General features: G+C 36.8%; 1 protein-coding gene and 2 long non-coding RNA genes across 3 annotated transcripts; 1 reads left to right on the top strand and 2 right to left on the bottom strand.

Annotated features, from left to right (window-relative positions):
* The first annotated feature begins 186 nt into the window (after positions 1 to 186).
* Positions 187 to 4475, top strand: LOC139717778 (heme-binding protein 2-like). Its single transcript, XM_071629278.1, has 4 exons — positions 187 to 327; positions 1060 to 1189; positions 3609 to 3792; positions 4295 to 4475. Exons 1-4 carry the CDS (start codon positions 187 to 189, stop codon positions 4473 to 4475), a joined length of 636 nt encoding a protein of 211 aa, XP_071485379.1.
* A 12642-nt stretch (positions 4476 to 17117) lies between these two features.
* LOC139717752 (uncharacterized) lies at positions 17118 to 20556 on the bottom strand. The gene is made up of 3 exons (XR_011709997.1): positions 20419 to 20556; positions 18970 to 19083; positions 17118 to 17243 (listed from the first exon to the last, which is right to left on the bottom strand). It is a non-coding gene; the product is annotated as an uncharacterized lncRNA (long non-coding RNA).
* A 1394-nt stretch (positions 20557 to 21950) lies between these two features.
* LOC139717751 (uncharacterized) lies at positions 21951 to 25924 on the bottom strand. Its single transcript, XR_011709996.1, has 4 exons — positions 25402 to 25924; positions 24013 to 24097; positions 23628 to 23677; positions 21951 to 22024 (listed from the first exon to the last, which is right to left on the bottom strand). It is a non-coding gene; the product is annotated as an uncharacterized lncRNA (long non-coding RNA).
* Positions 25925 to 27556: the final 1632 nt, after the last annotated feature.

The raw sequence follows: 27556 nt of genomic DNA, 5'->3' as shown, positions 1-27556 counted from the left end.
ATAGGGGATCAGATTCCCCTAACTCATTTCAATCCATTAAGGTAGCCTATCTCTAAGAATCTGAAACTAGTATAAATGGTTGATCGCCTGATTGTGGAGGGGGGGGGGGGTGCACTTCATCTTGTTTTCTATTTAACACAACATTCCTTCTTGTTCCTCACTGTGGTCCTGAAGCTTGTCAGCAGCATGCAGCATTCTACCTTGGCAGTTGTCGCGGCGTCCGCTGCAGTCCTCCTCTTCCTCTGCCCTGTCTCCGCCCAGACGGACGGACCAGCCTTCTGCAAGGGGCTCGATTGCCCGCAATTCACCGTCGCCTCCTCCACAGATGTGAGTATGATATGCATGTCTGGAAATTCGAAAAAAAAAATCTATTTAGACAAACAATCTTTTGAAAGAAGGAAGAGAAGGAAAGATGGGTAGGAAGAACAAGAAAACGATTGAAATTCAAGGGAAAGGACTAGGGGAAAGGAAAGAAACGGAGACATGAAAACGGGGACACTCATATATTCTTAATTTTCAATTCAGCGTACTTAAAATACAGAACGACGATGCGTTAGATGAAAATGGGTGGCGGAATATGTACATGATTAAAGAATACACACACATGTCATCATTGATGCACTTGATTACGTAGGATACTTGTGTGTGTTTGTGTGCGTTTGTTGTTTGTAACATTATCGTTATGATATTGTCACACAACAGTAATCTTCAAATTGATGGAATTCATAAGATTCGGTGTGTGGCAATTTGTAAAATGCTATTTACTTAATGCATGAGTATTTTCATGAATTTTCATGAATCTACGTTTGTATTGGAGTGCATTGAATCCCGTTTAAGATGAGGTATACTCTTAAAGCTATTCGAACTCATATGATATGACAAAATTTAACTTCAAGTCCAGCGATTAAAAAGAAAAATAGAATCCCTCGTTTTAGGCTCAGGATATAATTTGTTTAATGGCTCTTTACAACTCTTTGACTCACTTGGCGTCATAAAGGTAACTCAGGTAATTCAGGTAATTAACAACTATTATCCTCCTCTCAATCCAACTTTACGTAGGAATACGAAGTCCGAGATTACGCTCCATCCCTGTGGGTGTCCACGACAGTACGAAGCCGGTTCTACGGGAGTGCGTCCTACACTTGCTTTATGAGGCTCTTCGAATACATCCAAGGCGATAACAAGAGAAGTAAGTACATATCGAACTACATCTGTCACCTACATGGTTCTTTGCTTCAGGTCACGAAGAACACCTAACTATCTCTCATTCTATGGCCATATCAGTGTTGTTTCGTTTGATTTGACTTTCGTTATATTTGGCTTTTGTACTGTAACTGTGTATAGGATGTAACAACCAAAGAGTTTCTATTTTTTGTTTTTTCTTCCGAAGACAAGTAGAGATTACTCTATCAAATGGATATATGAATTTCTCTTGACATGATATTGACCGATTCTGTGACGCGCTATGTGTATTTTTGGCATGGGCGCAGCCATAGTGGGTGTATCAGTCGACCCCCCCCCCCACCCCCCCCCCCCCTCCGCACTCCCCCACCCCTCTCCCTACATTTGCACGCGCGCAGAATGAAAAAAAAAAAACTGCTTTAGCCAATAGGCGTCTCGTACTGAGTGCGCGAATGCTTGCTTAGTGCGCGAACCTTTGTTACAAGTGCGTTATAAACATGTTGCCCAGGGGTGGGGGAGAGCAGGGGGGGTCGGCTGATACACCCACTATGGCTGCGCCCTGTGCCGTAAAATGTCTGCTGCCCTCAACGAACCCGAATCGGTCAATACTTCTGTCTGTATCTCAGTGCATCATCCGTTTAGTGATAAGAGACATGACACAGTTTACAGACTCTAATATACACCTCAGATTACAATTCGTCCTTCTCTTTACTGCACGACAGCGACTTAGTGTAGGGATTTGTCCAGGGTGTTTGTTTGGGATGAGTTAGGTTTTTCATATCTTAGTTTGTTTTTGCAATTCCGCTTCTTATGTATAACAGTATATTAATCAAACGATTTGTTTTATTACCTATGGGGGAATGCACCCTTATACAAGCAATTGCTTTTCGCATTTCTCCATATACACTTCCAGCATTCTGTAAACTTATCTTATATCATGCATTCTGGTGTAATGTATGTATTCAATTTTTGTAAAATGTTCATGAGTTTCTGCTGGAATGAACGAGGTAATGAATAAATGAATAAATAAATGAAAAGATAAAAAACATCTTGGACGGAACCGCAGGGAAAAATGCGATGATTAAAACGCAGACTAATGTGACCGTGCACACTCAAAACGAACATAAAGTCGCACCACACTGATTTTGCGTGAGGACTGAAAAATAAGTGAAATGGGTCAACCTAGCCGAACTTGACTTTTTCATATTTTCTGAATGAGCGGGTCTTCTTTTACATTATGCTAAAATTTGGGCATCATAAAACGGACAGGAAAGTGTGTTTTTTAGCAGTTTATCTGGAACATATTTTGTCGAATAGTGTGATTAGGTGTGTCTTCAGAATCCCTTTTTCATTTCTGAAAAGCCTTGTTCACACTCTTCACTTTCAACTCTAATAACTTTTGAAAGGATACTTCTACTGCTTTGAAAGTTTGGCATCAATTATGGACAGAATGTGTTAATGATGCATGCTTAATTTCAATTTAATCTGATAATCCCTTCATTGTTGTTACACTGGTGGTTTACTTCCTGTTTTTTGTCCCATTCATCGCACAGTCAGCACGGTTTGGTAAAGATTAAGCGCTTGAATAGACACTGTACTTCAGAGCCTCTTTTCTCAGTTCACACTTTTCCTGAGTTTGTGCTTTCTTTCCAGTATTTAGATAGGTTAGGAGAGTCCATTTGATTTGAGTTATACATCATTTTAAAGCTTTAAAGTCTGCTCTTTCAGAATATTGTCTTAACTAAAAATTCATGTCTGGCGACTTTTTGTTTGTTTTGAGGTGCAGGGTCACAAATTTGTCTTTAAATAACAAAACGTGTGTGGGTCTTGTATGAGGATAATAATTATGTATTTGGAATCAAAGTAACAAGGATCATCAGTTAACTCTTTATGTGCCATGGTGGAAACTCCGTGTGTGCCACATTATTCTGAGACACCAACGTAGTCATGCTTTGAGAAAACATTATGTTTATCAAATCTATGTAACTTCTAAAGATGTCTGTTCAGCTGAACATGACGTATTGAGCAAAGTTGTAGAGAAAATGCCAAGCTTTGCTTTGATGAAAATTGTAAGACAAATCGATGATTGTCTTTCTTTGAAATGACCAGTAAATACAATCACTGTAAAGGCAATGACTTTCGCACACAAAACAGTGACAGAAACCAAGAATTTCAACACAAATCTATTAGGGAACACCGCTTGATAGTTAATCACCATATAAAATACAAGCTATATGGGGAGACGAACGAAAGTGCGATAAAAGCTTTCATTGTAGTGCTGCATTTGGCGATTTATCAATCGGTTTGGTCGGGTTTTGTGGAATTGAGCAGAATATGCGAAGTTGGCACGCCGTCGACTGAGTCGGACGTGCGAACGTGGCACATAAAGAGTTGAATGACCTTTACATCACTTCCTTGTACTGTAGACGAAACCATTGCCATGACAGCTCCGGTCATAATGCGGCTTCGTAGCTCGGGCACCGGCCTCTTCCAAAGAGCCAGCTACACCATGTCCTTCTACATTCCGCCCTCGCACAGCGACAACTCGCCCCTGCCAAACAATCCTGACGTTGTCTTCTCTGCGATGCCCGCTCAAAGGGTGTATGTGAAGTAAGTGGCAATACGAGTATCTTACTCATTTTATACATACATAAATGTGAATTATTAAGATATAAACATATACATGTAAAATACTTAACTAGATACTTAAGGAAAATATAAAGATATAAAACTACATGTATATAACACAAATACATCGATAGGGATTTAGTAAGACACTGATCTTCTCGTTAGATCAAATTCTAATCAAACCACATCATAACGCACGTCGATATAATCATCTTTAGGTAAAACTTGATTATAAACTGGTGCATTGAGTTAATATGCAGAAGGCAAAACTTTTACCAAATTGATTCCATTACATATCAATGAATTGATTTCCCCGAATTACCATAGGCATTATGTATAAAAACATGACCATTGTCACGCTTGTAGAGTTCAGATGTTGTTTCACACCGGGCTTAAAAAAAAAAGAATGTCGTTCAAACTAGAAAAAAAAAGGCAATTCTTTCAAAGCTGGCAATAATCATTCTGTGAATATTTTCTTTCGCAGGCATTTCAGCGGTTTTGCGTCCGGGGCGACCTATGCTTCCAATGCCCGCCGCTTGGCCAGGGAGTTGACCAGCGCGAATAAGGCCTACGACTCGTCCTTCTACTACACAGCCGGTTATGACGGTCCTTACACTTTCATGAATAGACGAAATGAGGTTTGGTTTCTGGCAAACGATCAGTGAACGAGGAACATGAGGAGGACGTAAAGAAGAAATGAGTCCCTAGTACTATAGTATATAGTACAGTACATGGTTACTCCATTTTATGTTTCTATTATTGACTGTGTGGACTAAAATACCAGTGGAATGCGCCACGTTATACTATTATTGAAATATGTTTTCGTTCATGCTACACTACCGATAGATGTCAAAATACTGTATATAGCATAAAACAGAGAATGATTATTGTCTATGTGTATGTTTTTGCAATAAATAGAGAGAGAAAATATTACAAGAAGGTCACTGTGATGCTTAATGTCGTTTCAAGAAGTAACCATGCTTAAGCTTAGCGTTATATAGATACGCCTAACGGTTGAATAGGTTCTGCAAGAATCAGAAAACAGTTTGACCACGATGGATCAAAGTATGTCACAACGGCGTACCAATGTGAGTAATCGGAAATTAAGTTATAAATGCAAAATATTCTGTCACATATATATGTATATACATATGTATATATGTATATATATATATATATATATATATATGAAGAGTTTGTTTGCAAAAACCGATAAGTCCATATGTGTCAAATGGAGATATTTGCGATTAAAGGTCAAGAAAGATAAAGAGAATAATAAGAAAAATTTTGTTTCTTTTGACCATAACTTCAAAAATTTACCTTTATATGTAGTGACCAATATATCATTTAAAAGGTATTATTTTGTACTTTATGACAGAGACCGTACTTCAAAATCTTCAAAAATGGACTTATCGGTTTTTGCAAACAAACTCTTCATATATATATGGTGTGTGTGTGTGTGTGTGTCTGTGTGTGTGTGTGTGTGTGTGTTAATGTTACTTGCTATCATAAAGACTGCCTATATCTCGCCATAATCGCTGGGTAAATAAATCTTAATGGTCTCAATACTATATATCTAGACTTCTTTAATACACTCCTACTAGCAGAGGGACAGGGGAGAAAAAGAAGAAGAAGAGGAAAAAAAAAAGAAGACGAAGAAGAAAAGAGAGAGAGAGAGAGAGAGAGAGAGAGTGAGAGAAAAAGAGCGGTCATCCTAAAAAACGAAGCCCACATAACTGCTCGACCATCTATAGTCTTTGGTCCCTAGATGTGTGGTCACAAGGCGACAGACTAAAAATTGCATGGGTTCCCACGAAGACTCTTTTCGTCGACGAAAAGTTGATTTCGTTACGAAATGATCCCTTCATCGAGGGTTTATCTTTGCAAGAAAAAACAACAACAACAACACAAAACTAATATATATATATATATATATATATATATATATATATGACCGTGCATCACAAAACCAACAAAAAGTCGCACACACTGATTTTGCGTAAGGACTGAAAATAAGTGAAATGGGTCAACCTAGCCGATCTTGACTTTTTCATATTTTCTGAAAGAGCAAGTCTTGTTTTACATAATGCTAAAATTTGGCGTCATTAAACGGGCGGGAAAGTGTGTTTTCTAGCAGTTTATCTCGAACATTTTTGGTAGAATAGTGTGGTTAGGTGTGTCTTTAGAATCCCTTTTTCATTTCTGAAAAACCTTGTCCACACTCTTTACTTTGAACTCTAATAACTTTCGAAAGGATAGTGCTACTGCTTTGAAAACTAGCATTAGGACAAAAAGTGTTAATGAGAATGCTCAATTTCAATTTAATCTGATAATCCCTTCATTGTTGTTACTCGGGTGGTTTACTTCCTGTTTTTTGTCCCATTCATCGCACAGCCAGCACGGTTTGGTAAAGATTAACTCTTTATGTGCCATGGTGGAAACCCCCTGTGTGCCACGTTATTCTGAGACAGAAGGTAGTCATGCTTTGAGAAAGAATTCTGTTTTTCCAATTTGTATTTCTGTTTCCAATTTGTATTTCTGTTTCCAATTTGTATTTCTGATGGGCATAATAGTGGGCAAAGTTAAAGAGGAATGCCAAGCTGTGTTTCGATATAAATTGTATGACGAATTTATTTGCAATTTTTTTTTTCGAATGACCAGTTGCTACATTACTGTAAAGGCATGACTTTTGCATATAAAACCGTGACAAAAACTTGGAATGTACGAGCATATCCAGTTGGGAACACCGCTTGATAGTCAATCACCACATAGAATGCAAGCCGTATATGAGAGGAACAAAAGCACGAGAAACGCTTTCATTGTGCCGCGGGATTGGCGGTGATTAGTGATTTATCGATCGGTTTTGGCGGCTTTGTTTGTTGAGCAGAATATGCGAAGTTGGCACGCCGTCAACTGAGTCGGACGTGCGAACGTAGCACATAAAGAGTTAAGCGCTTGAATAGACACTGTACTTCAGAGCCTCTTTTCTCAGTTCACACTTTTCATGAGTTTGTGCTTTCTTTCCAATATGTAGATAGGTTAAGGTTAGGAGAGTCCATTTAATTTGAGTTATACATCATTTTAAAGCTTAAAGTCTGCTCTTTCAGACACACACACATATATATATATATGTTGTTGCTGGTTTTTTTTTTGTTTGTTTTTTTTGCAAAGATAAACCCTCCATGAAGGGATCATTTCGTGAAGAAATTAACTTCATATATATATCTATATGGGTCAGAATTTTGAACGATGTACAATTGAGCCAAAACAACGCAAAATTTAAAAAAGTAGGAAATTCTCCACATCATTTATCTTATCTGAAAGAGTATAACTCTAGCTTTAATATGAACCCAATTATACTAGGATTTTCCCAGAGGAACACGTTTTTATTCACCGCGGAAGTTTACCATGTCCAGAGCAGCGAACGTCCGTGAGGAATAGTACTGCACATACATTTGAATACCATTTAACATAGTTCGCAACGATCTGATTTAGTTCAAAATAGTTACGAAATATTTTAAGGGATATGTGTATGTGTTGGCAAAATATTAAGCTTGTACTCTTAACCTGTACGTAATTGTACCAAATTCGTCATTTCTGTTGAAATATTGCTCTTCCGCTAAACACTTTCTCCACTTTACCCCCATTTTACAGAAACTCAATATTTTGACCTCTTATTTCAATATCTATACTTTAATCCTTACTCCCAAACAATAACATACCTTTTTAAGATGTATCTGATCTAAGCAGTCTCTATAACCTAACAGACATAGCGTAGTTTTCATCACGGAGGTTCGCATATAGCTCACGGACGTTCGGAACAAACAAGATATTGAACAATGCAGCTCTCTTCAGTTGGAAACGCATTCTATTCACAACAAACAGCAATTTCATGTTGAGAACGAACTCCTCTGCAAAATCCTGAATAGATATTACCAATTCTCAATTATAAAAGCTTGTTTATCTTCTCATGCTAAGGAATCAAAGAAAACAATTTTTCCATCTTTCGTAAATGAACGTACAAACGTACGTGTAATCTCGGTGACGTAGTCCATCCTTGAGAACGAATATATTTATCAAAATTTCGTTATCACGAAGTAAAGATTCAGGTCCTAAACTTGTTATCTAAAGTCTACAATGCAAAATTGCCTATATAACGAACAAGGTCACAGCTAAATATGACAATGAATTGACATAGAAAAACAAAAGAAATGCGCTCCCTTATAGAAATACGAAGTTTAGCTGGGGAGGTCAAACGAGTACTTTAGGAAGAAATCCCTTTGCGTTTGCTCCTTGTGTTACACACTGTTACCGAGCGTTGAGGAGAATTTGTGCTACTATGTTAGTCAGAAATGGTATTAGGTTAGATACTGCCAAGTTTCGTCATAACAAGACACAATAAGTCCATAACTTGGATGGATGTTTGTGACTTCGATATTATACAATATGGTTTGTTATAACAAACATTTTGTAGCGCGTCATTTCGGAGGCTCGTTATTCATACAGTTTGTCAATCTGAAAATTGATAGAGTTCGTATAATCATGAAGCTTTTTTATTCGGTAAATGATAGGAATCTCCGAAAGTTAATCGAAAGGTTTATTAATTGGAACATGAAAAATCAGGTTCGTTTATCAAAATGTGGAGAAACAAATTAACAACCAAATCCTCCAGATTTCAAAACCTCATGATAATCGTTTTCACCTAAACGAACAACAGGCCCATTCCACTTTTAGTAGAACGGACCTAAAAATAGTGAACTTTGATATTTAATTTTCGGATTAACAAACTTTCGGAATAAGAACATTTTTAATAAGAAACCTCCTGAATTAACTACGAACATTTTTTTTTTTCATTTTCGGAATAGCAAACCTTTGGACATTCGGAGTAACGAATCATTGGAAGTGCGAACGTATCAAAGTGCGGCCTTAAGCCTATTCTAAATCATTACTTTTTTAACATGTGTTTTCAAAGTAAGCACAAAAGCACAAACAGCTTGACGATCTCTCTCTCTCTTAAATGTAAAATGAAAAAAAAAATATGGGACAGAATGACTAATTAACGTTGCTTTTCTTTGATGAGTATAAAAAACACCATGTCATGATAAGCGGAGGATTTGCGTGTTTTCATCAGACAATAATTGTATACTGCATTATTTTTGTTTGCTTATGACGACATTTCGATGAATAAAAGAATAAACAAAACAACAAAATAAAACTTCTCCAGAGGAATTCGGTATAACGGGAGTGCACTGGCAATTCTTTTCTCTGTGTGTTGGAGCTCGATCTCTTTTCCGTTTCTTCTCATTTTCATTCAACTGCTTCCACGTCCTTTTGAAACTTTTCCGTTTCTTCTTCAACACATGCCTATTACAGACTTCTTCCGTCATTTCATCCATTTTGTTTCAATGTATCCTGAATGTGACAGCGTAGCACTTTTCGGATTTTTTTTTTTCTGTTTGGTCGCAGCATGTTCAGGCTACTTAGGGATTGAGAGAAAATTCGTCGTGAAGAGAAAAATAAGAATGTATTAAGGCATTAAATATCATGACAATAACAGCGAACGTCCGTGATGGAGACCAAAAGCTGAATGTGTTCTGTTTGAGATGGCAGCTACCATACTCAAAAGATAAACACTCGGAGCATCTGTCACTAGAAAGGGGCACTGTTCCTCTTTCTCCTACTATGTAATCCATGGACTTATTCTACCAACGAACATCCGTGACCAAAAAGTTTTCCTTTTGATATTACAGGTAAATTGAGTGCTGAGCGTTATTCACTTTTCGGTATGAAGGACTCAATGATTTGGTAATATTTTTAAGTAACATTAACTTAATGTACAGCGATACATTTGTAATTATCAGAAATTTCCTTTCTCGGACCGAACGCCCGTGAGCGAAACTTTCAGAACCTGTAGCAGAGCAAATTGTCTCCAAAACCCTATTAGAAAGAAATTCAAATGCACAGAGATTACAGATTACACAAAATTCCATTTTCCTACAACTTGGTTTTCAGTGTTAAGCTGTTTTTGTATGATTAGAAGGAAAACAAGCGTAAAATTGTGAGTAAATTTTCAATTGTTTGTTCATCATGATCACATACCGCCTTAAAAATTCTGAAACTACTGCTCTAAACTCATTGTTTACTTTGTAAAACTTTATTTGTCGCTATTCAAGCTAAAAGTTTTAAAGAATACAGGACACTTTCGGGACAAGTTATCCCTATCGGTGGGATTGCATACGTCACGGACGTTCGCTGGAATTGTCACGGACGTTCGTTCTACTACTAGGGTCATGTTCCAGGACGGGTAACTAATCGGCAGAGAGTACCTAGCCTTCCTAACTCTTTCAAAAATTTGAAAATGTATTGTCAATGCAAATTATAAGAAATTTGACATCCTTACATCATATATATATTACTCAGAGGGGGATTAGGAGGTGAATTTTCAGAGAAAATATTAATTATTTGCTTGGTTTTCGGTGAATTGCATGGTCCAATAACTGCGGACACGCCTCATTCCGCTCCAAACATGACATAGGCCCTACAGCTCCTCGGCTAAAGAGCAAAAGGTAAAGAGTACCTTCGCCATCAAAGCAAGATGGTGTCCCACTCGAAAACGTTTTAATCATCACGGACGTTCTTTTTTTTCTCGGAGGTTCGTCTTAAAATGTAATTTCGGTTCCCATTTGACAAGGGATGGACAGAAACTCAAAACAAACATATTATCGTGTGGCTAGATCTTAGCTGATTTGGACTCAGGACAACATAGCCAATAACGTTTAATGGGCTACGATCTTTATTAGTAAATAGCGGAAGCACGTCCGTGACGAAAACTGAGTATAATTTTGCATAAAAGAATGTTACGTCCCATGTTCAGTCAGCAGACGTACAATTTTTGCAGGATATGTTCATTAGGTGGAACACCAAATTTTCGTATACATTACAGTTGGGACGACAAGGCAGAATTTGCAGCAGCGATAGAAATAACAGCATCACGGACGTTCGTCTGTTTATGGCTTTGATACTTCAATTGTGACCGTGCACCTCAAAACGAACATAAAGTCGCACACAATGATTTTGCGTGAGGACTGAAAATAAGTGAAACGGGTCAACCAAGCCGAATTTGACTTTTTCATATTTTCTGAAAGAGCGGCTCTTCTTTTACATTATGCTAAAATTTGGTATCATAAAACGGGCAGGAAAGTGTGTGTGTATTTTTTTTTGCAGTTTATCTCGAACATTTTTGGTAGAATAGTGTGATTAGGTGTGTCTTTAGAATCCCTTTTTCATTTCTGGAAAAAACCTTGTCCATACTCTTCACTTTCAACTCTAATAACTTTTGAAAGGATAGTGCTACTGCTTTGAAAGTTGGCATCAATTGTGGACAGAATGTGTTAATGAGGCATGCTTAATTTCAGTTTAATCTAATAATCCCTTCATTGTTGTTACTCTGGTGGTTTACTTCCTGTTTTTGTCCCATTCATCGCACTGCCAGCACGGTTTGGTAAAGATTAAGCGCTTGAATAGACACTGTACTTCAGAGCCTCTTTTCTCAGTTAACACTTTTCCTGAGTTTGTGCCTTCTTTCCAATATTTAAATAGGTTAGGAGAGTCCATTCGATTTGAGTTATACATCATTTTAAAGCTTAAAGTCTGCTCTTTCAGAATATGGTCTCAACTAAAAATTCATGTCTGGCGACTTTTTGTTTGTTTTGAGGTGCAGGGTCACAATTGTTCTCTGTAATTTTATACGTGCTCATAAAGTTCTTTTAATTTTGTGGTACATACCCATGATATGTCAGATCCAGAACATGGTCAGATATTAGGTGTTACGTACCGTAAAAAAAGGCACATCATTAGTTTGAAAAACAGAAATTATTGTGAAAATAGCGTTTTTACCGTATTTTTACTCTTTAAGTCCTTGTCAAATGAAAGATATCAGTCAAAAGTCAACCAAACCATACATTTCCTGAAAGGAAATTTACCAGGTTTTGAGATTACATGAAAGAATCTGGTTTCTCAGATAATCCTGGCGTGTTCTAAGGGAAAGAATGTCATAAGGTGCGAAAATTGGCAATTGTACATCGTTCAAAATTCTCACCCATATATATATATATATATATATATATATATATATATATATATATAAGTAAATAGGGACTGGCGCTTTATTGTTTATCTTTGCATGTCAGCAGCCGATGTTATAAAAGGTACTCGGAGTGACATGAAGGGAAGTTTGTCAGTCATTCTTTTTTTTTTTTTTCTTGTCAACCGATTAACCCCGGAAGTGGCGCCAGAAAAAGAAAATAGCCCGTTTTTGTTGTTTTGTTTTGTTTTGTTTGTTTGTTTTGTTGTTGTTGTTTTTGCCTGTCAGCCAATTTTTTTTTGAACACAATAAACTGCCACACGAAATGCCCCCCCCCCCCCATCCTCGAAATGAATCGACGTCCCTGTTCCCATAGACTGGTCCCTATCACTGTAACGGCGGCCATGCCACGAGCAGTTCAAATTTTGCCAACTATAACGCAGGCATTGACAAGAAGTATATATTTTGCTTTATAGTTTTCATTTCTGGCAGCCAAGGAGACCTCTTCCATACCGTGTGTCTATTCATATCTTACATGATTGTGTCTATTGAAACAAATTTTTACCAAAGTAGAGCTATTTCATGCCAAGATAACACTATTTACGGCTTGAAAATTGTATTTGGCGCACAACTCCTGTCCTTAACATTTTAGTGTCAAGCATTCATGTTGTTCACCCAATAGGAATGACCTGATTACATAAAAACATCATTTAAAAGTTTTATAAGCTCGTTGGGTAGCAAACGTAGAGTGCCTGTGTCTTTTCAAAGATCTTTAATCTTTAAATATCTTTATCAAAGTGCCTTTTAAATTACCTCTTCCTTTTTTTTCGTGTGTGTTTGTGTGCCCTTTCACCTTATATAATCATTATTTTCGTATTATATTTGTAATAACCTGAAGTACATGATAGGCCTATGCTCGAAATTAAATGAGAACTGTTGCTAAATATGCCTTGCTGTGGATGAACACATGTGGTTTCCTGGAAATCTGGAAAGAAGTCATTAAAGGGGATGGCTAGTAACTGATCAGTGAGAATCACTGAGAATGCTGGGAGTGATTGTTCCAACTCTTGTGGGATTCTTTGAAGAGTACATATGTCTATTGTTGTGTGAAAATTATTTGCTTCCAAACGGTCTCATATTCAAGTAATGTACAGTTTAAAGGGGCTGTACAGTACTGGTTGAGGTGGGGATTCATGTTTTTTACATTCCTAAGTGAGGTAATGAGATACCTCTTATGAAATATGAAAGAGCATGTAATTTTAAGAAGGATTCAACGTTTATTTGATGAAAATTGGTTTTCAAATGGCTGAGATATCCAAAATAGTGATAATAATAAAAGACTACACGCCACAACTTTGTTGAAATCTCTTTGTTTCACCTTGTTTTTGGATATCTCGGCCACTTCAAAACCGATTTTCATCAAATAAACTTTTGATACCCCTTGGAATTGCATGCTCTTTGACATCTCATAGAGTGGTTTCTGAATATCTCGCAAAACGTTAGAAGCTAAATCCTCACCTCGACCAGAACTGTACACACCCTTTAATGCCCCGTCACTGTACAGGCATGCTAGCCTGGAACCATTAAACTGCATATTACTTGAATATGAGACCATTCTGAAGCAAATGATTTTCACGAAACAATGGACATAATGTACTCTTCAATGAATCCCACAAGAATTGAAACAATCATCCCCCAGCATTCCCACTGATTCCCACTGATCAGTTACTCGCCATCCCCTTTAAGGTTTTGAAGTATAAATTGGCTCAAGAGGAATGAGTTCTAACAAAGACTTTAAAGGGACTGTACAGTACTGGTTGAGGTAGGGATTCATGTTTTGAACATTCCTAAGTGAGATAATGAGAAACCTCTTATGAAATATGAAAGAGCATGTAATTTTAAGAAGGATTCAGCGTTTATTTGATGAAAATTGGTTTTCAAATGGCTGAGATATCAAAAAAAGTGCTAATAATAAAAGGCGACATGCCCCAACTTTATTAGTACCTCTTTGTTTCACCTTGTTTTTGGATATCTCAGCCATTTCAAAACCGATTTTCATCGAATAAACTTTTGATACCTCTTAGAATCGCATGCTCTTTGACATCTCATAGAGTGGTTTCTGAATATCTCACAAAACGTTAAAAGCTAAATCTCCACCTCGACCAGAACTGTACACACCCTTTAACATCACAAGACGGAATGAGCAATATAAACCGATACCCATATACTTAATAACAGTGTAATTTCGTGACACACAAAATAACACTACAATAATACAACAATCAAGTATGATTTATACGGATCGTCTTTATTGGGCACCACCAAACAATATATTATTATACAAAATAACACATATCTATCAATAAACATACACTTGTAATAATCATGAAGTGAAAGATGAAATGATCCATTTTATAATGACACAACAATCAAGTATGATTTATACGGATTGTCTTTATTTGGCACCACCAAACGGTGTTAATGTATAAATAAGGAATATTCATTAATGGACAAAATAATCATGAAGTGAAAGATGAACAATGATCCATTAAACGAGGTGCAGCCGAGTTAAATGGATCAATGATTCACCCGGGATCTGAAATTGAGAGAGTGCCGATAATGGGTTATACGCAGCCGCGCTGTCCGTCAATCCCATTATCTTGATCCCATGTTCACTGCAAACACAAGCGTTTTACGTATAACTATACGTATTTTATAGTGTGCCGGGCTCTCGGCGTGCGTAAAAACGGAGCAATTTGCATGTATCCAAGATTGCACAGTAGATGAATGTTGGCATAACACTTACTAACCCTTTCTGCGCCAATGAGTTAAATGTGAACAAATTTCACACACATACCTATGGACAGAAGATTAAACTGGCATGTAGAGGGTTAACAGTAAAATGGGGCAGATGATAAATATCAAACAATCAATCAAATGACACGGATCTATTTAGTGATTATATGAATAGCTCTTAATTTTTCAGACCAATCTTAATTTTAATAAGATAAACGACTGTGAAGGATAAGCATTGAAAGGAGACCCTTAGATGATACTTTTGCGTCTGAACACATAGGCTATAAGTTAGCTAAACTATCTACAGAGTTTCAGAATTTATAGTTACCAACATGATTTTGTTCCCTCAAAATTCATAACAAATCACAATGAACGAGAATGATAACATTGTAACTTGAACATTCATAAATTCTACACAGGTGAAGTTGTAAACATCACATCATCCTTCTTCAGTGTATCATCATGATCATATTTTGGATTTTTCAGAGATCTGCTCATGTACGTTCATAAATTCCACAAATCCATACAACACACACGCTATTTATTATATAAAATGATATAAGATAATGAATTTTCTGAAATGTCCCTTGAGAATATTCTCCTACTCGACAGTACAATTAACTTGCATTTTTTGTTGTTTTTTTCTGCATGATTTCAAAGCATCATTTCCTTTCTCTATCATACATCGATTTCGTATAAACAAAGGTGCCATTTTTTTTCGATAATGAGTCTATCACTAACATCCTCCAAAGCTAAGTCAGTCTTCTAGCTCTTATTTCACCGCCTTGTGCCTTGGTAGGAATCTTGACTTGCATGGAAGGATCGCACTGACGGTCAGGCATTTCATTTTTGCAGTTAATCACTCCAAGACTCTTGTTAAAACAAATTTCCACCTCAGCCAAATAGTTGCGGCCATTCTGTCAATTCATAAGACATAATGATTGTAGTATATGATATATTGTATAAACATGCATATATGTGTGACCCTGCATCACAAAACCAACAAAAAGTCGCCGGACATGGTTAAGGGCAGCTTCTTAAAAAAACATACTCTAAGCTCTAAAGTGATGCAAAGCTCAATTCAAATGGACTCCCCTAACCCACATAATTATACTAAAAGAAAACACACACTCAGGAAAGGTGTAAACTGAGAAAAGAGGCTCTGAAGTACAGGGTCTACTCAAACGCTTAATCTTTATCAAGCCGTGCTAGCTGTGCAATGAAAGGGACCAAACACAGGATGTAAACCACTGGAGAAAGAGAGAGAGAAAGAAACGGAGAGAGAAATATATTGTATGTAAAGTTTTGCATGCAGATCAATTTCAAAATGTGCACTTTCTTCAATCAAGTACTGCAAGTAGTTGTAATTTTGTCAATATACTGCACAATATCTATTTTGCAACGAAAAAAAAAAAAACATTGGCAGAGAAACTGGAACGTAAAAGAATTCGATGATTTCCACAGGGAAAAACTTTTCCCCCACTTTCTCCGTTTGCTTTTGATTGGACCGTCGGTAGAAATCTTATCTCAACTATTTGGATGAAAGAAATTCAAAGACTGCCCAGCAAACATTATACAAAAATTTACAATAATATGTGTTTGCAACACTCATCTGTTGTTATCAATAATTATAATCATCCACAGTAATATGAGAACCTTTACAGGATAATAACTTCACAAAGTGCAGGAATAAAGCTGTATACAGAGCTTGCTGATAATATTCCAAATGCCCTAGCAACCAAGAACTCAATAACGGAAACTAAAATAACAACGGTGATAAACCTCTCACAAGCATAGCTCTTGAAGGACTCTCCTTGCTTGGAAACCAAAGCTGATATATACTTTCTCATATGTTTATTTAAAAGCCTAACCTTTACGAAGATTCGACCCCCGAGTCTTGTCGGGTATTATAGCCACAGCTCGGCTTATCTAGGTAAGTAATTTCGATTTATTACCGAATATACGTATTTTTACAAGCTTTAACTTAACAGCCGTTACTTACAAACAGTCAAGGGGGAATTTCCATTAGTGAATGCGTTGTGATATATTTTATTTGATTCAAGAGGGTTCTTTACACTCCTAAGATATCTTTACAGGATATTTCAATAACATGATATCAATATATTCAATGATGTAAAAATTCTTTTGACGAAAAATCAAATAGCATCCCTCCGCCTAATCTAGTATAAAATGCAATATGATGTTTATATTCAATTTTCAGAGACTCCGCCAATCTTGAAAGTTGCATGGTAAGTTGGTTTTTTTTTTCTAACAATTCACTGAATATCTTCTGACCCCGAAGACTATGTAAAGTAAATCCATATTTGAATTAAAACTCGTCATCGCATGAAAAATAAATCTTTAAAATGCAATGATTTTGCAAACGTTAACGACAAAATATGCTGAACTGGATTATATGCAACTAATCACCTTCTGATCTTCGTAACAGTATAGGCCGACGGAACTGTTTAGGGCATCTTCCAAAGCTGATCTCACTCTGGATACGGGGTAAAGCGAGGTTCTCGAAGGTTTGATGCCGGCCTTGGCTAGGATTCTTCGAGTGAAGAAAATCAAACTTTAGAATGAGTGAATAAGGCATTTATTAAGAAGTGCAAGTCGTAATGACAGCTTTACAACAGACTGCTGGCGGTAGGTGTCTGTTTATTCTCTTAACCTTGTTGGGGTTGGCGAGTAACTGATCAGTGGGAATCAGTGGGAATACTGGGGGATGATTGTTCCAATTCTTGCTTGATTCATTTAAGAGTACATTATATATCTATTGTTGTGTGGAAATTATTCGCTTCAGAATGGTCTCCTGTTCAAGTAATGTGCAGTTTAATGTTTCCATGTTAACGTGCCTGTACAGTGACGGGACATTAAACTGCACATTACTGGAATATGAGACCATTCTGAAGCAAATACTTTTCACGCAACAATAGATATATAATGTACTCTTAACTGAATCCCACAAGAATTAGAACAATCACCCCCAGCATTCCCACTGATTCCCACTGATCAGTTACTAGCCATCCCCTTTAAATACAGTCATATAGACGTGGATCTACAGGAGAGTTATGTTTCGAATCAATGAGCTTCACACGATGAGTTTATATCCGTGTTGATATAGGCACACAATGATATACAGAGAGCTGGATTCCAAAAAGTACTAAACCACTTTCACTTGACTTTGCCAGGGTTGAGAACGGATAAGAAATTTCAATATTTTTTCTTTCATATGAACTTACCACGCACCCTGAAATTCAAATACTTTTATCTTTTTTTTTTGAGACTGATATCTTTGACACATCTTTAACAGTGGTATCGAGAGCCCTCCTTTCCACTCAACACAAAACTATTTGGGTCGTTGCATCTACATTTGTATCATGTGTACTTTTTCATTTTCTATATTCAATTTGATGTTGAAAACAGAACTACGAGAATCTTCTCTGTGCTCTTTCTGTGTGAGTCATTAATGTGCACAAATTTCATATGCACGCTTAAAAGGCAAATCCACCTTCATATACATACGAATTGAGAGAATGCAGCAATATTAGTAGAACACATCAGTAAAAGTTTGAGGAAAATTGGACAATCCGTTCAAAAGTTACGAAAATTTTAAGTATCTGCGCAGTGACTGCTGGAAGAGAAGACTACTACAGTGTATGATGTCACATGCGTACAACTATATAAGGAAAATAAATTTCACAAAACTTTACTTTTTGAATAAAGTGCACGTTTCTTCGACTTGCTACTGACGCTATTATTTCCCCTGCCTTCTGAAAGAGAGAAGTCGAGTGTTCTGTTATGCGAGAAAAATGGAAATACGTTGAATTTTCTTTATTCTTTCTTTATATCGTTGTTTTCATGTGACATCACAAGCTGTAGTAGTCTCTTTATCCAGCCGTGACTGAGCAGAAACTTCAAAAATTCATAACTTTTTTTTTTAACGGATTGTCCAATTTTCCTCAAATTCTCACTGATGTGTTCTACTAATATTGCTGCATTCACTCAACCCACAATGTCTATGAAGGTGAACTTGTCCTTTAAGGACAGGATATAAACGTGGTACACAGAAGCTAAACTGGAACAAAAATCATCGGGTCGTTGGGTTTATGTTTCCGATCTTCTCAAGAAACTTTTATGTTATGATTGTCCTTGTTTGTGTATAGAAATATTTAGATATTTTTCACCGCCTTTGTATTATATACGAAATCTAACAGGCTACTTTTTGTCATTTGTTTAACGCGCGTTATGTGACAGGCAGGGGATAGCTTGGTTACCTGGAGACATTTATGCTCTTCATTAATATCAGGGTATGAGAAAAGTACTTATGTTGGCTGCCCAGTAGGGGAAGCTGCGCCGCACATGTTCCGTGAGCTTCCCATTCATGTGACCTGCGGAAAAAATGCATGATGAGTACAAAATAGGGTTTAATACCACTGTTAAGATCACTTGTGTTGAATCTCGGGCTTTTTGATATAACACATTAAACGTTATAATATGCATTCGGTACTGATATGTAAACTCCAGGTTTATTCAGCCTATTCAAGACATAATAATGCGACGTTCTTTGAGCTTCAAGGGAAAGGAGTTTCGGTTTTTTATACCTATAACATAAGGGTCATTTGTCAGCTGTCATAAATAAAGATATCGAAACAAGAACTACCACGACCAAATGAAATGCATTATATCCACAATAATGTCATCCGAATAAATTGGTCAGTCCATATGCCCCATCAGAACTCTACAATCTGCCTAGTAGACTCTGCTTTCAGAAAAGTGAAGGACCAATATAATCGTATATCAGTGGTAATATGGTGGAAGGGATTTTGCTTATAATGGACCAGTCCTTTGAAACTCTCCTTTGAAACTTGATTTTTACTACAACAAAAGAAATGAAATATGATTTATTTCGCGTATAGATTTAGGCAGCAACAGTTGGTTATTACATAATGTCTGCTATGCGTTCAAGATCTAAACAATTGTACTAAATGATTTTATATTAGTTTGTTATTTGTTTGTAAAATGTATTAACTGTATTCCAATCATTATTTTGAGGTGCATTGTATGATTTTTCAGTTTGCCGGCAGTACCACGATGAATTTGGAAGAAACACCAAAGCTCCACAATATACCATCATTGTTATGTTGGTTAAGTTGTTCAAGTCGTACAAGGCATATCAAATTAAAGCAGATATCATTGAACAGAGGAGCTAATCGGCAACCAGGTGGGAAAGCCTGCTTGTGGTATCACTGCCCGGAAAGCAGCAGATGACAGGATCGATTCTTGCTTGCTCTTTTTCCGACATGTTTGTCACAAATGTAAATCAGCAGTTGCGATACTACAAATTTCATTTGTGTAGAGGGAGGACAAACAGTATACTGAAGTTAACTCATACAACAATCGTGACCTCTTTGCTCTCGTTTCCATTATCAGTTTGGTTTATAAAACGCTTTGAGAACCTTTTTTCCGTATTCGACTCGCGCTATCTAAGAACACTGATCTTCTTATTGATGTTACAGCTATTGGAAATTCATCTTTCACCCGCTGAGGACGGTTTGATTTTGCTACAAATGTATTTCCCATAGAAGCTTGCCCGAGTGTACTTGGGACTCGTCCTCAGCGGGTTGACAATCATGCTACTGCCTGTACCTTTTGTGTGCTAAGCGAGCGCATAGAGTATTAACCATCAGATATTCGTTACTATGACACAATCACGACATAATTACCAGAATTGTGAGAAGCTACCATTAATTGAAGGCCATCCTAGTTCCATCTGGGGGAATCAGGTCCTACACATAAGAAGACACACAAAAAAAGAAAAACAAAACAAAACTCGAAACACCTCATAGGATAGAATCCGTAAAACGTTCATATCGCATTATTTTTCTGAGTCAGGATAAGTCGGGAAAGAAATGATGTTCATAGAAATTCAAGACGATGGAGCAATAGTCCGAAAACGGTGGGATACAGTTCCTGTCGATAGGGAATTGACGATAGGTTAAGTCCGCGTGTCAGTAAAGCATCTCAAAAGACTTCATACGTAATTAAATGTTATCGTAATACGACGAATAAAAGTGATAGTGACCTTATGCCTCAACTTAAACGCAATTTTTGTTCAAGGCCATATCTGAAAAGTTTTCTAATTGATTATTCTTTGGAATAAATCGGTAGTCACAGAAAAAAAAAAATGTGCGAACAAGAGCAAACCAAGGATAGGTGGGGAACTGGCGTCTACTGGTTCTTCGTGTAGGAATGAGGATGTGAGTTTTTATTGTATCTTAACTATATAGTTAAGAACAAGTGCTAAAATTCCCATTTGGAGAGATTTCATTTTTCCCCTCACAAAGGGGCATTTCCACAATTGGCCTTCTCTCTCTCTCGAAAAACAAAAATCCTTAGACTACCTAAGCGGCTCAACATTATCCTGACGGTTCCGTTTTAGGCTCCCCTTCTGCATTCCCATGGTGGAACAAATACCTTATTTTAAATACGAAGGATGATGGAACCCCAATTCTCATTAACCAAGGGACGCTATAATATCACAATATTATTTTGCCTAAGGGCAAAAGCGAAGGGACCGAGTCGAATTGAGAAACTTGCTTTGAAGACTGTAGGGCCTTCTGTACAATACCACTCGGTGCTGCCATAGTTGATCTCATTGTTATGACAAAACGTGTGAAACTTTTCACAGAAAATAATATGGGCAACTAGTACAAGTTACTAAGTTCTCTAAGATTTACTGAACTCTTTAAACACTAAAATGAAAACAAATCATGACGTGACATTGGTTCTATTTAAATTTCACATGAACACGGTGACCTAAATTCTGTATGTTCAGCTTCGAAAAACCTGTTTTATATGGACCCCTGTTTCCCTTAACAAGCCTGATAAAGTATCTATGTGGTAATGCAATGAATCCTGTTGTATCAAATGCTACCAAACATATCCGCTACCATAGGACTCGATGGTTAATGTACTACACGTACAGGCTCATGTGGTGATGTGAAAAGCTGGTTATGGTGCCCTTGTGATAATCTATATACCCTGTAACCCTATATATCGATATCCCGTGGTATTGATCGTTATGGTACGTCTTGCTACCACACACTAAACATACTATACCACAAGAATATTTATTACTATAAGCACTGTGTGGTAATGTAATACTGGTCAGGCTCCACTCGTTTACAGGCTCATGTGCTAATGTGAATATCTGGCTGTAGATCCAGTCATACCAGAAATCAGTTGTTACATACTTCAATCTCTTTGAGGTCCAAATGCCAGGAAAGGTTGCAATTCCTAGGACCATGAGAACTGCCATCTGCATTCGGCCTAGGAAAATGGCACACAATAAACATCATCAATAGATTTGTTTGACTTACAGTTTAACACGTTAATGGCATTTATATGCAGGGAGGAGCTCTCACACGCGTACCTGTGAACAGGAAATCATTGTGGCAATCAGGGGGTTAAAGGCACATGCCATCAACTCAGTCTATAATTTTTGTTTTTGTTTTTGTTTCTAATAACAGATAATAATCATGAAGCTGAGATGAAGACAGGAAAGTGCAAAGTCTCCCTCATCTTCATTTTGCTTTCTACCTGGTCAAAAATAAAAGATGCGGTAGTAAGAGTTTCATTCAGAGCAATCAGGAGATAGCAAATATAAAAGTTTTCAGATTTTTGGAATTTTGAATATAAAAAAGAGTGCTAATGATCAGAGTCAAATGTGTATATCAAGTGAGGAGATGGTGTCCTTTCTTTCATGTACAATGGTGACACAGAAATCATATTGATTGCTTCAGGCCTTCATACGGTTGTATACTGACTTAGCGATGTGGGTGCTTACTCTGTAGATCAGGTATAGGCAAAAACTTAACGTTTCAATAGTTCTTAAAAGGGATCGTATAGTTTTGGTTGAGACCTAATATCAGGCTTCTAACATTTTTTTGATCAAATAATGAGAAACCTCTCATTAGATATAAAAGAGCATGTAATTCCATGAGGAATTCAACGTTTATTTGATGAAAATTGGTTTTGATATGGCTGAGATACTATCCAAAACAGAGCGCTTCAAATAAAGTGTAGGACCCACATTTTTTCAGTCATTCCAAACCCGATTTTCATCAAATAAACTTTGAATTCCTCTTAGAATGGTATGCTCTTTACTATTTCTTAAGTGTTTTCTTGGTATGTGGCAAAACGTTAAAGACCCAATTCTCATCTCCACCAGTACTGTACTACCCCTTTAAGCAGCCTCAATCGTGATGAGATTTCCAAGAAACCACGACTCACTATATGTTTCTCCGATTTATATCATTCTATTAAATTCATTTCCACAATAAGGTAGCTTCCAGACTTGTTCATTTGAAACAAATATATAAATTAGTTAAGTTGGAACAGTATTTTCGAATTCATAGAAATTGGGACGAGGAATAAGAATGTTTTCAAAATGTATAACAAAATAATTGCAATGACCAAGGATGAAGACATGGCAGCTCACTATAACAATGCACGAGTTTGTGTTCAAGGAAGTAGAACAAAAAAGAAGAAGGCATGCATACATTTCACACAGATGAACTTGTCTAACTTGAGCTGTGTTGTAATCGAATTACACTGCTACATTTCTGAAATATGAGAGCTTCTATGTTATCAACGCTGTTTAGTGTAATTTGTGTGAGATCTTTTTTTTTTCTTCAGAGTATTGGTTTCTCTGCTCAAGGACCACAATAAATTCCACAAATCTACATTATAGAGCTGTTGTTTTATATACTGCATGATATGAAATTATGAAAATCGTCTGGAATGCCCATTCAAAGATTCAGAGTTATCAAGCTTTTGAGACACAATTCATCATATTTGACCTCATAAATCCATGTAGATGAAAACATGTGGCTTTAATGGAATTTGTTCAACAGAAATCGTTTGTTCTCACCACAAACCATGTATTGTCCAGTCGTTCCGGACAGCTGTGTTGTTACAATTCTGCAAGTAAATGAAACAGGGCTACATGTCTTCATAGTTGCTCGTGTTGTAGAAGAACATAATACATGACAACACATTACATGAAGACAGTAAAAAAAAAACAACATTCATTTGACAGGCAAAGTTCAAAATAATGTCGAAAAATAATATAAGCAGCCAAGCAAAAACCATCAACTCGGAAATAACGTGGTGTTGCCAACTTCATGCAGGAAAACAGACATTTTATTCGACAAACAAACTATAATTAATTTGTCTTCCCTATAAAAGGTTATTGGTGGGTGAAAATGACTAAAGAAAACGGAAAGCTGACATCACAGAAAGTTATCTTTTGCTACCTGTCCCAATTTGATGCAGACAGTTGGTCCCCATTGAAGACGAAAGAGAAGCTTTTCCCAGGTTCCGTTTTGGCTGGAATTGTTCCTGTTGGTGTAAAGAACTAAGTCCACTATGCACGTGTGATATGTTCTTCCCCTGCAGAGTTCGAAGCAAACCCTTACAGCCGGTCAATGTCGCTTTCGAAGAAGAATAGTATATAGGAAAGTCATACCTTTATTATGGGAGTGGAGTGCAGACTGTGGCCAAGAACTGAACACGAGTTTTTAGTTGTAAAGTTGATGACAGATTAGTTAGAGCTGTATTGTGTACCATTTCGTTGAGTGAGACTTGGACGTGATACATGGATTGATTTCATGAAATAATGATATAGTAATATCTGTATGCTTTTAAATGGATTACTTTTGTGTTATGATTAATTTCGTTCATCCATTAGTTTTTTTTTTTTTCATTTCTAACAGAACCCTAATGTATACAAATTTTACAGTTATCGAGTGCATGAGGCAATATGTTACAATGTACATTGTACAATGGACTACACAAAGGAATTTGCAAAATATCTTTAGTATAGGCAACTGCTGGAATTGGTGAGTAATGCTAAAAAAAAAGATATGAAAAGAAAATAAAGTTTTGATGATCCGGTTCTTTTGCAAACATTGATTAATTAGCAAAATTTACGATTTCAAGAATTACGAGCCCTTTTGTATTTTCGAATTTACGAACCTCGTTTAATTTAAGGATTACGAGCCTTTCGTTCAATTTAGGATTAACGATACTTATTTCATTTTCGGATTGATGAACCTACCGAATAAGAAAACTTATTTCATTTTCGGATTAACGAACCTTCGGAATAACGAGCCTTAATTTCATTTTCGCATTAACGAACCTCCGGAATTACGAATCCTCTTACATTGCAAATATTTGGATTAACGAACCTTATTCGTTTTCGGATTAACGAACCTTCGGAACAACGAACCTTATTTCAATTTCGGATTATCGAACCTTAGGAATAACGAAACTTTCTGTCATTATTAAATTCATGAACCTTTGGAATAAAAAAAAAAAACCTTATTTCTTTTTCTGATTAACGAACATTCGGAAGAACGAACTGCAACCAATTCGTTTTCAGTTTGTATTTCCCAAGTATGAACTTGTCAACAATTATCAACGAGTTTCTTTTTTTTTCCACAGTATTTGTAAGTATATGTTTCGTTTCAACTATCCCAACATTACAAGAAAAGAAGCAAAGGGGAGAAAAAGAGTTAAAACGTTCGCGTTTGAATACACTTATCAATTTGTTCGTGATGTCACAGCCTTAAGGGAAAACGTTAGTTTGGCCGGTTATGGTGAATAATAAGAGATCAATGCAGGTAAAGCAATGCACTTCTTACCACCCCAAGGAAGCTTTATCTTTATTCAGGATTCTCTGCGACTGTGTTAAAGACAGTCGGACATCAAAGAAGGCGGGGTCCTGGACCGGTTGTGGAGCGCAGTTTACTGCCTGGCCTGTAATACAGGCCACGATGAGAAGGAATTGTAGAATCAACGACATGGTTCTCAATGAATTCAGTTGTTGCCTTTTCTGCAATCAAGTGGAGTAATGATCGTCACTGCTACTCTACTACTTTGTCAATCAAACTTCCGGACGTCTTTGAAATATAAGATGCAATGACGCTCTGAATACTGGACTTTGGATGGTTTTGCTGATACAAGAATGTAGAAGTATTCCTCCAGACAGCACTGACATGATAATTTTGATAAACTCGATGTCAAACTAACAATCTAGCCCTCGAGCTGCTGGAAGAATTCTCATGTGACGCACTAGCAGTGAAAGTCGCTGACATAATTTATCATCATTACCCGCCTAGACAGATAAAGGAACTACTACAGAGATCGAGTAGCTCCATGGACGAATAAAGAAATTAAGGCTGTTCGTTGGACGATAACAACTTTGAACCCGTTTACGCTGGCCTTGGATGGCTTAAACTGGTTTTATCCGGTAACGCCAGTCCTACTTAGTGTAGTTCATATTGCTATCTTCACTTTCACCATTGGCCCCACATAGGGTATGAGAAGTGCATAGGTCTACTGGTTTGACCCACGGCTCCATGCAATTAATATAAAGTAGGGCATTCCTCTCATGCACTCAGTATTAAATACTAGTGCATATTTGAATCAAGATTGATAATGTATCTAGCTTATGCCTTCCGTAACGATGCTGACACTTTATTAGCCGATGATTTAGATCCAATAAACATTTAATTCGTGCGTCGTACTTCACAAACAGCCGAAAGTTTGTTCACATTATTTCCGTAAAAGCGGTTATTATAGCGATTTCTTAGTATTCTCTCCACTGGCATCGTAGCTATATCTATATATTTCATACCTATTAGTTTTCATGTGAAAATGAAAATGAAAAAGCAAAAGCCTTCCTTTAATATCCCAGTGGCCTCAGGAGTACGGACGTTTTAATAAAAACGTTTTAATAAATTAATCTTATCGCTCCCTGATATACCAACTTACAAAAGTCCTTGATCTGCAAGGGGTGCCCAGGTTTTGATTTTAAATGGAAAGCGAAAGGTAAGTGTAGGACCACTTCAGATATATTCTTGAGTAACAACACATTCAAAGTTAGATGACGTGTAGATATCATGTAAATATGAAAGTATGGAGTGAAACTACTTTACTGGTCGCACCCTAATATTTCTGCTGAATTAGTTGTTTTAGGTTTTAAACGTCCGTGCAGTTGTAAACAGACCGATCCATCATAATTTAGGAGCCTAATAAGCTGAAAATTTCATTGTACGCTGTATTCGCAGTGTCGAATTGTGCATTTAAATCACCTTTCGTTTAATCTTTCTCGATGGATGTGCTCTGCATATTCTACTCGGTATAATTATATATACATATTATGAAGAACTTGCTTCCAAAAGGCGCTAAATCCATCACTTTTCTATGTATCAAGCGCCTTTTTGTTGCAAGCTCTTCATATATATATATATATATATATATATATATATATATATGTATATATATATATATATATATATACATATATATATATATATATATATATATATATAGTCAATGATACTTTTAGAGTGCCAAGTTCATTTATTCTTGATGTTTGTGTGTGTGTGTGTGTGTGTGATACATTATACCCTGTGCACTGCAATGATGTAAGAGAAAGAAATCAATGTATTTCCGGTTCCTCCTATCATATACAAGTACTTCTCACACACAATTGAAACACACACACACACACACACACGCACGCACGCCTGTTCAGGATGTACCATGTCTCACAACGTTGTTTGTTTGTTTGTTTGTTTTCCTCACATAACGCTTAGGAGTCTTAACTTTCCGTTTTTGTAGCTCTAGCCGGTTGGTGACATTTACGAGGATATATAGAATATACAAATATGAACGGAGACCAGCACAGTTAGTAGTTTCAAGAAGAGAAACAATGATCTTCTAATAATAATCAATCATTGAAATTTGATACATTAAATGACACAAAATTCAACGATGATGAGATATTCAATC

Source organism: Diadema antillarum, unplaced genomic scaffold (genome assembly GCF_040938485.1).
Source record: "Diadema antillarum isolate AM-2024a unplaced genomic scaffold, OU_Dant_1.0 scf00000082, whole genome shotgun sequence".
Lineage (NCBI taxonomy): Eukaryota > Metazoa > Echinodermata > Echinoidea > Diadematoida > Diadematidae > Diadema > Diadema antillarum.
The sequence above is the reverse complement of the archived record's forward strand: the minus strand, read 5'-3'. Positions and strand labels throughout refer to the sequence as shown.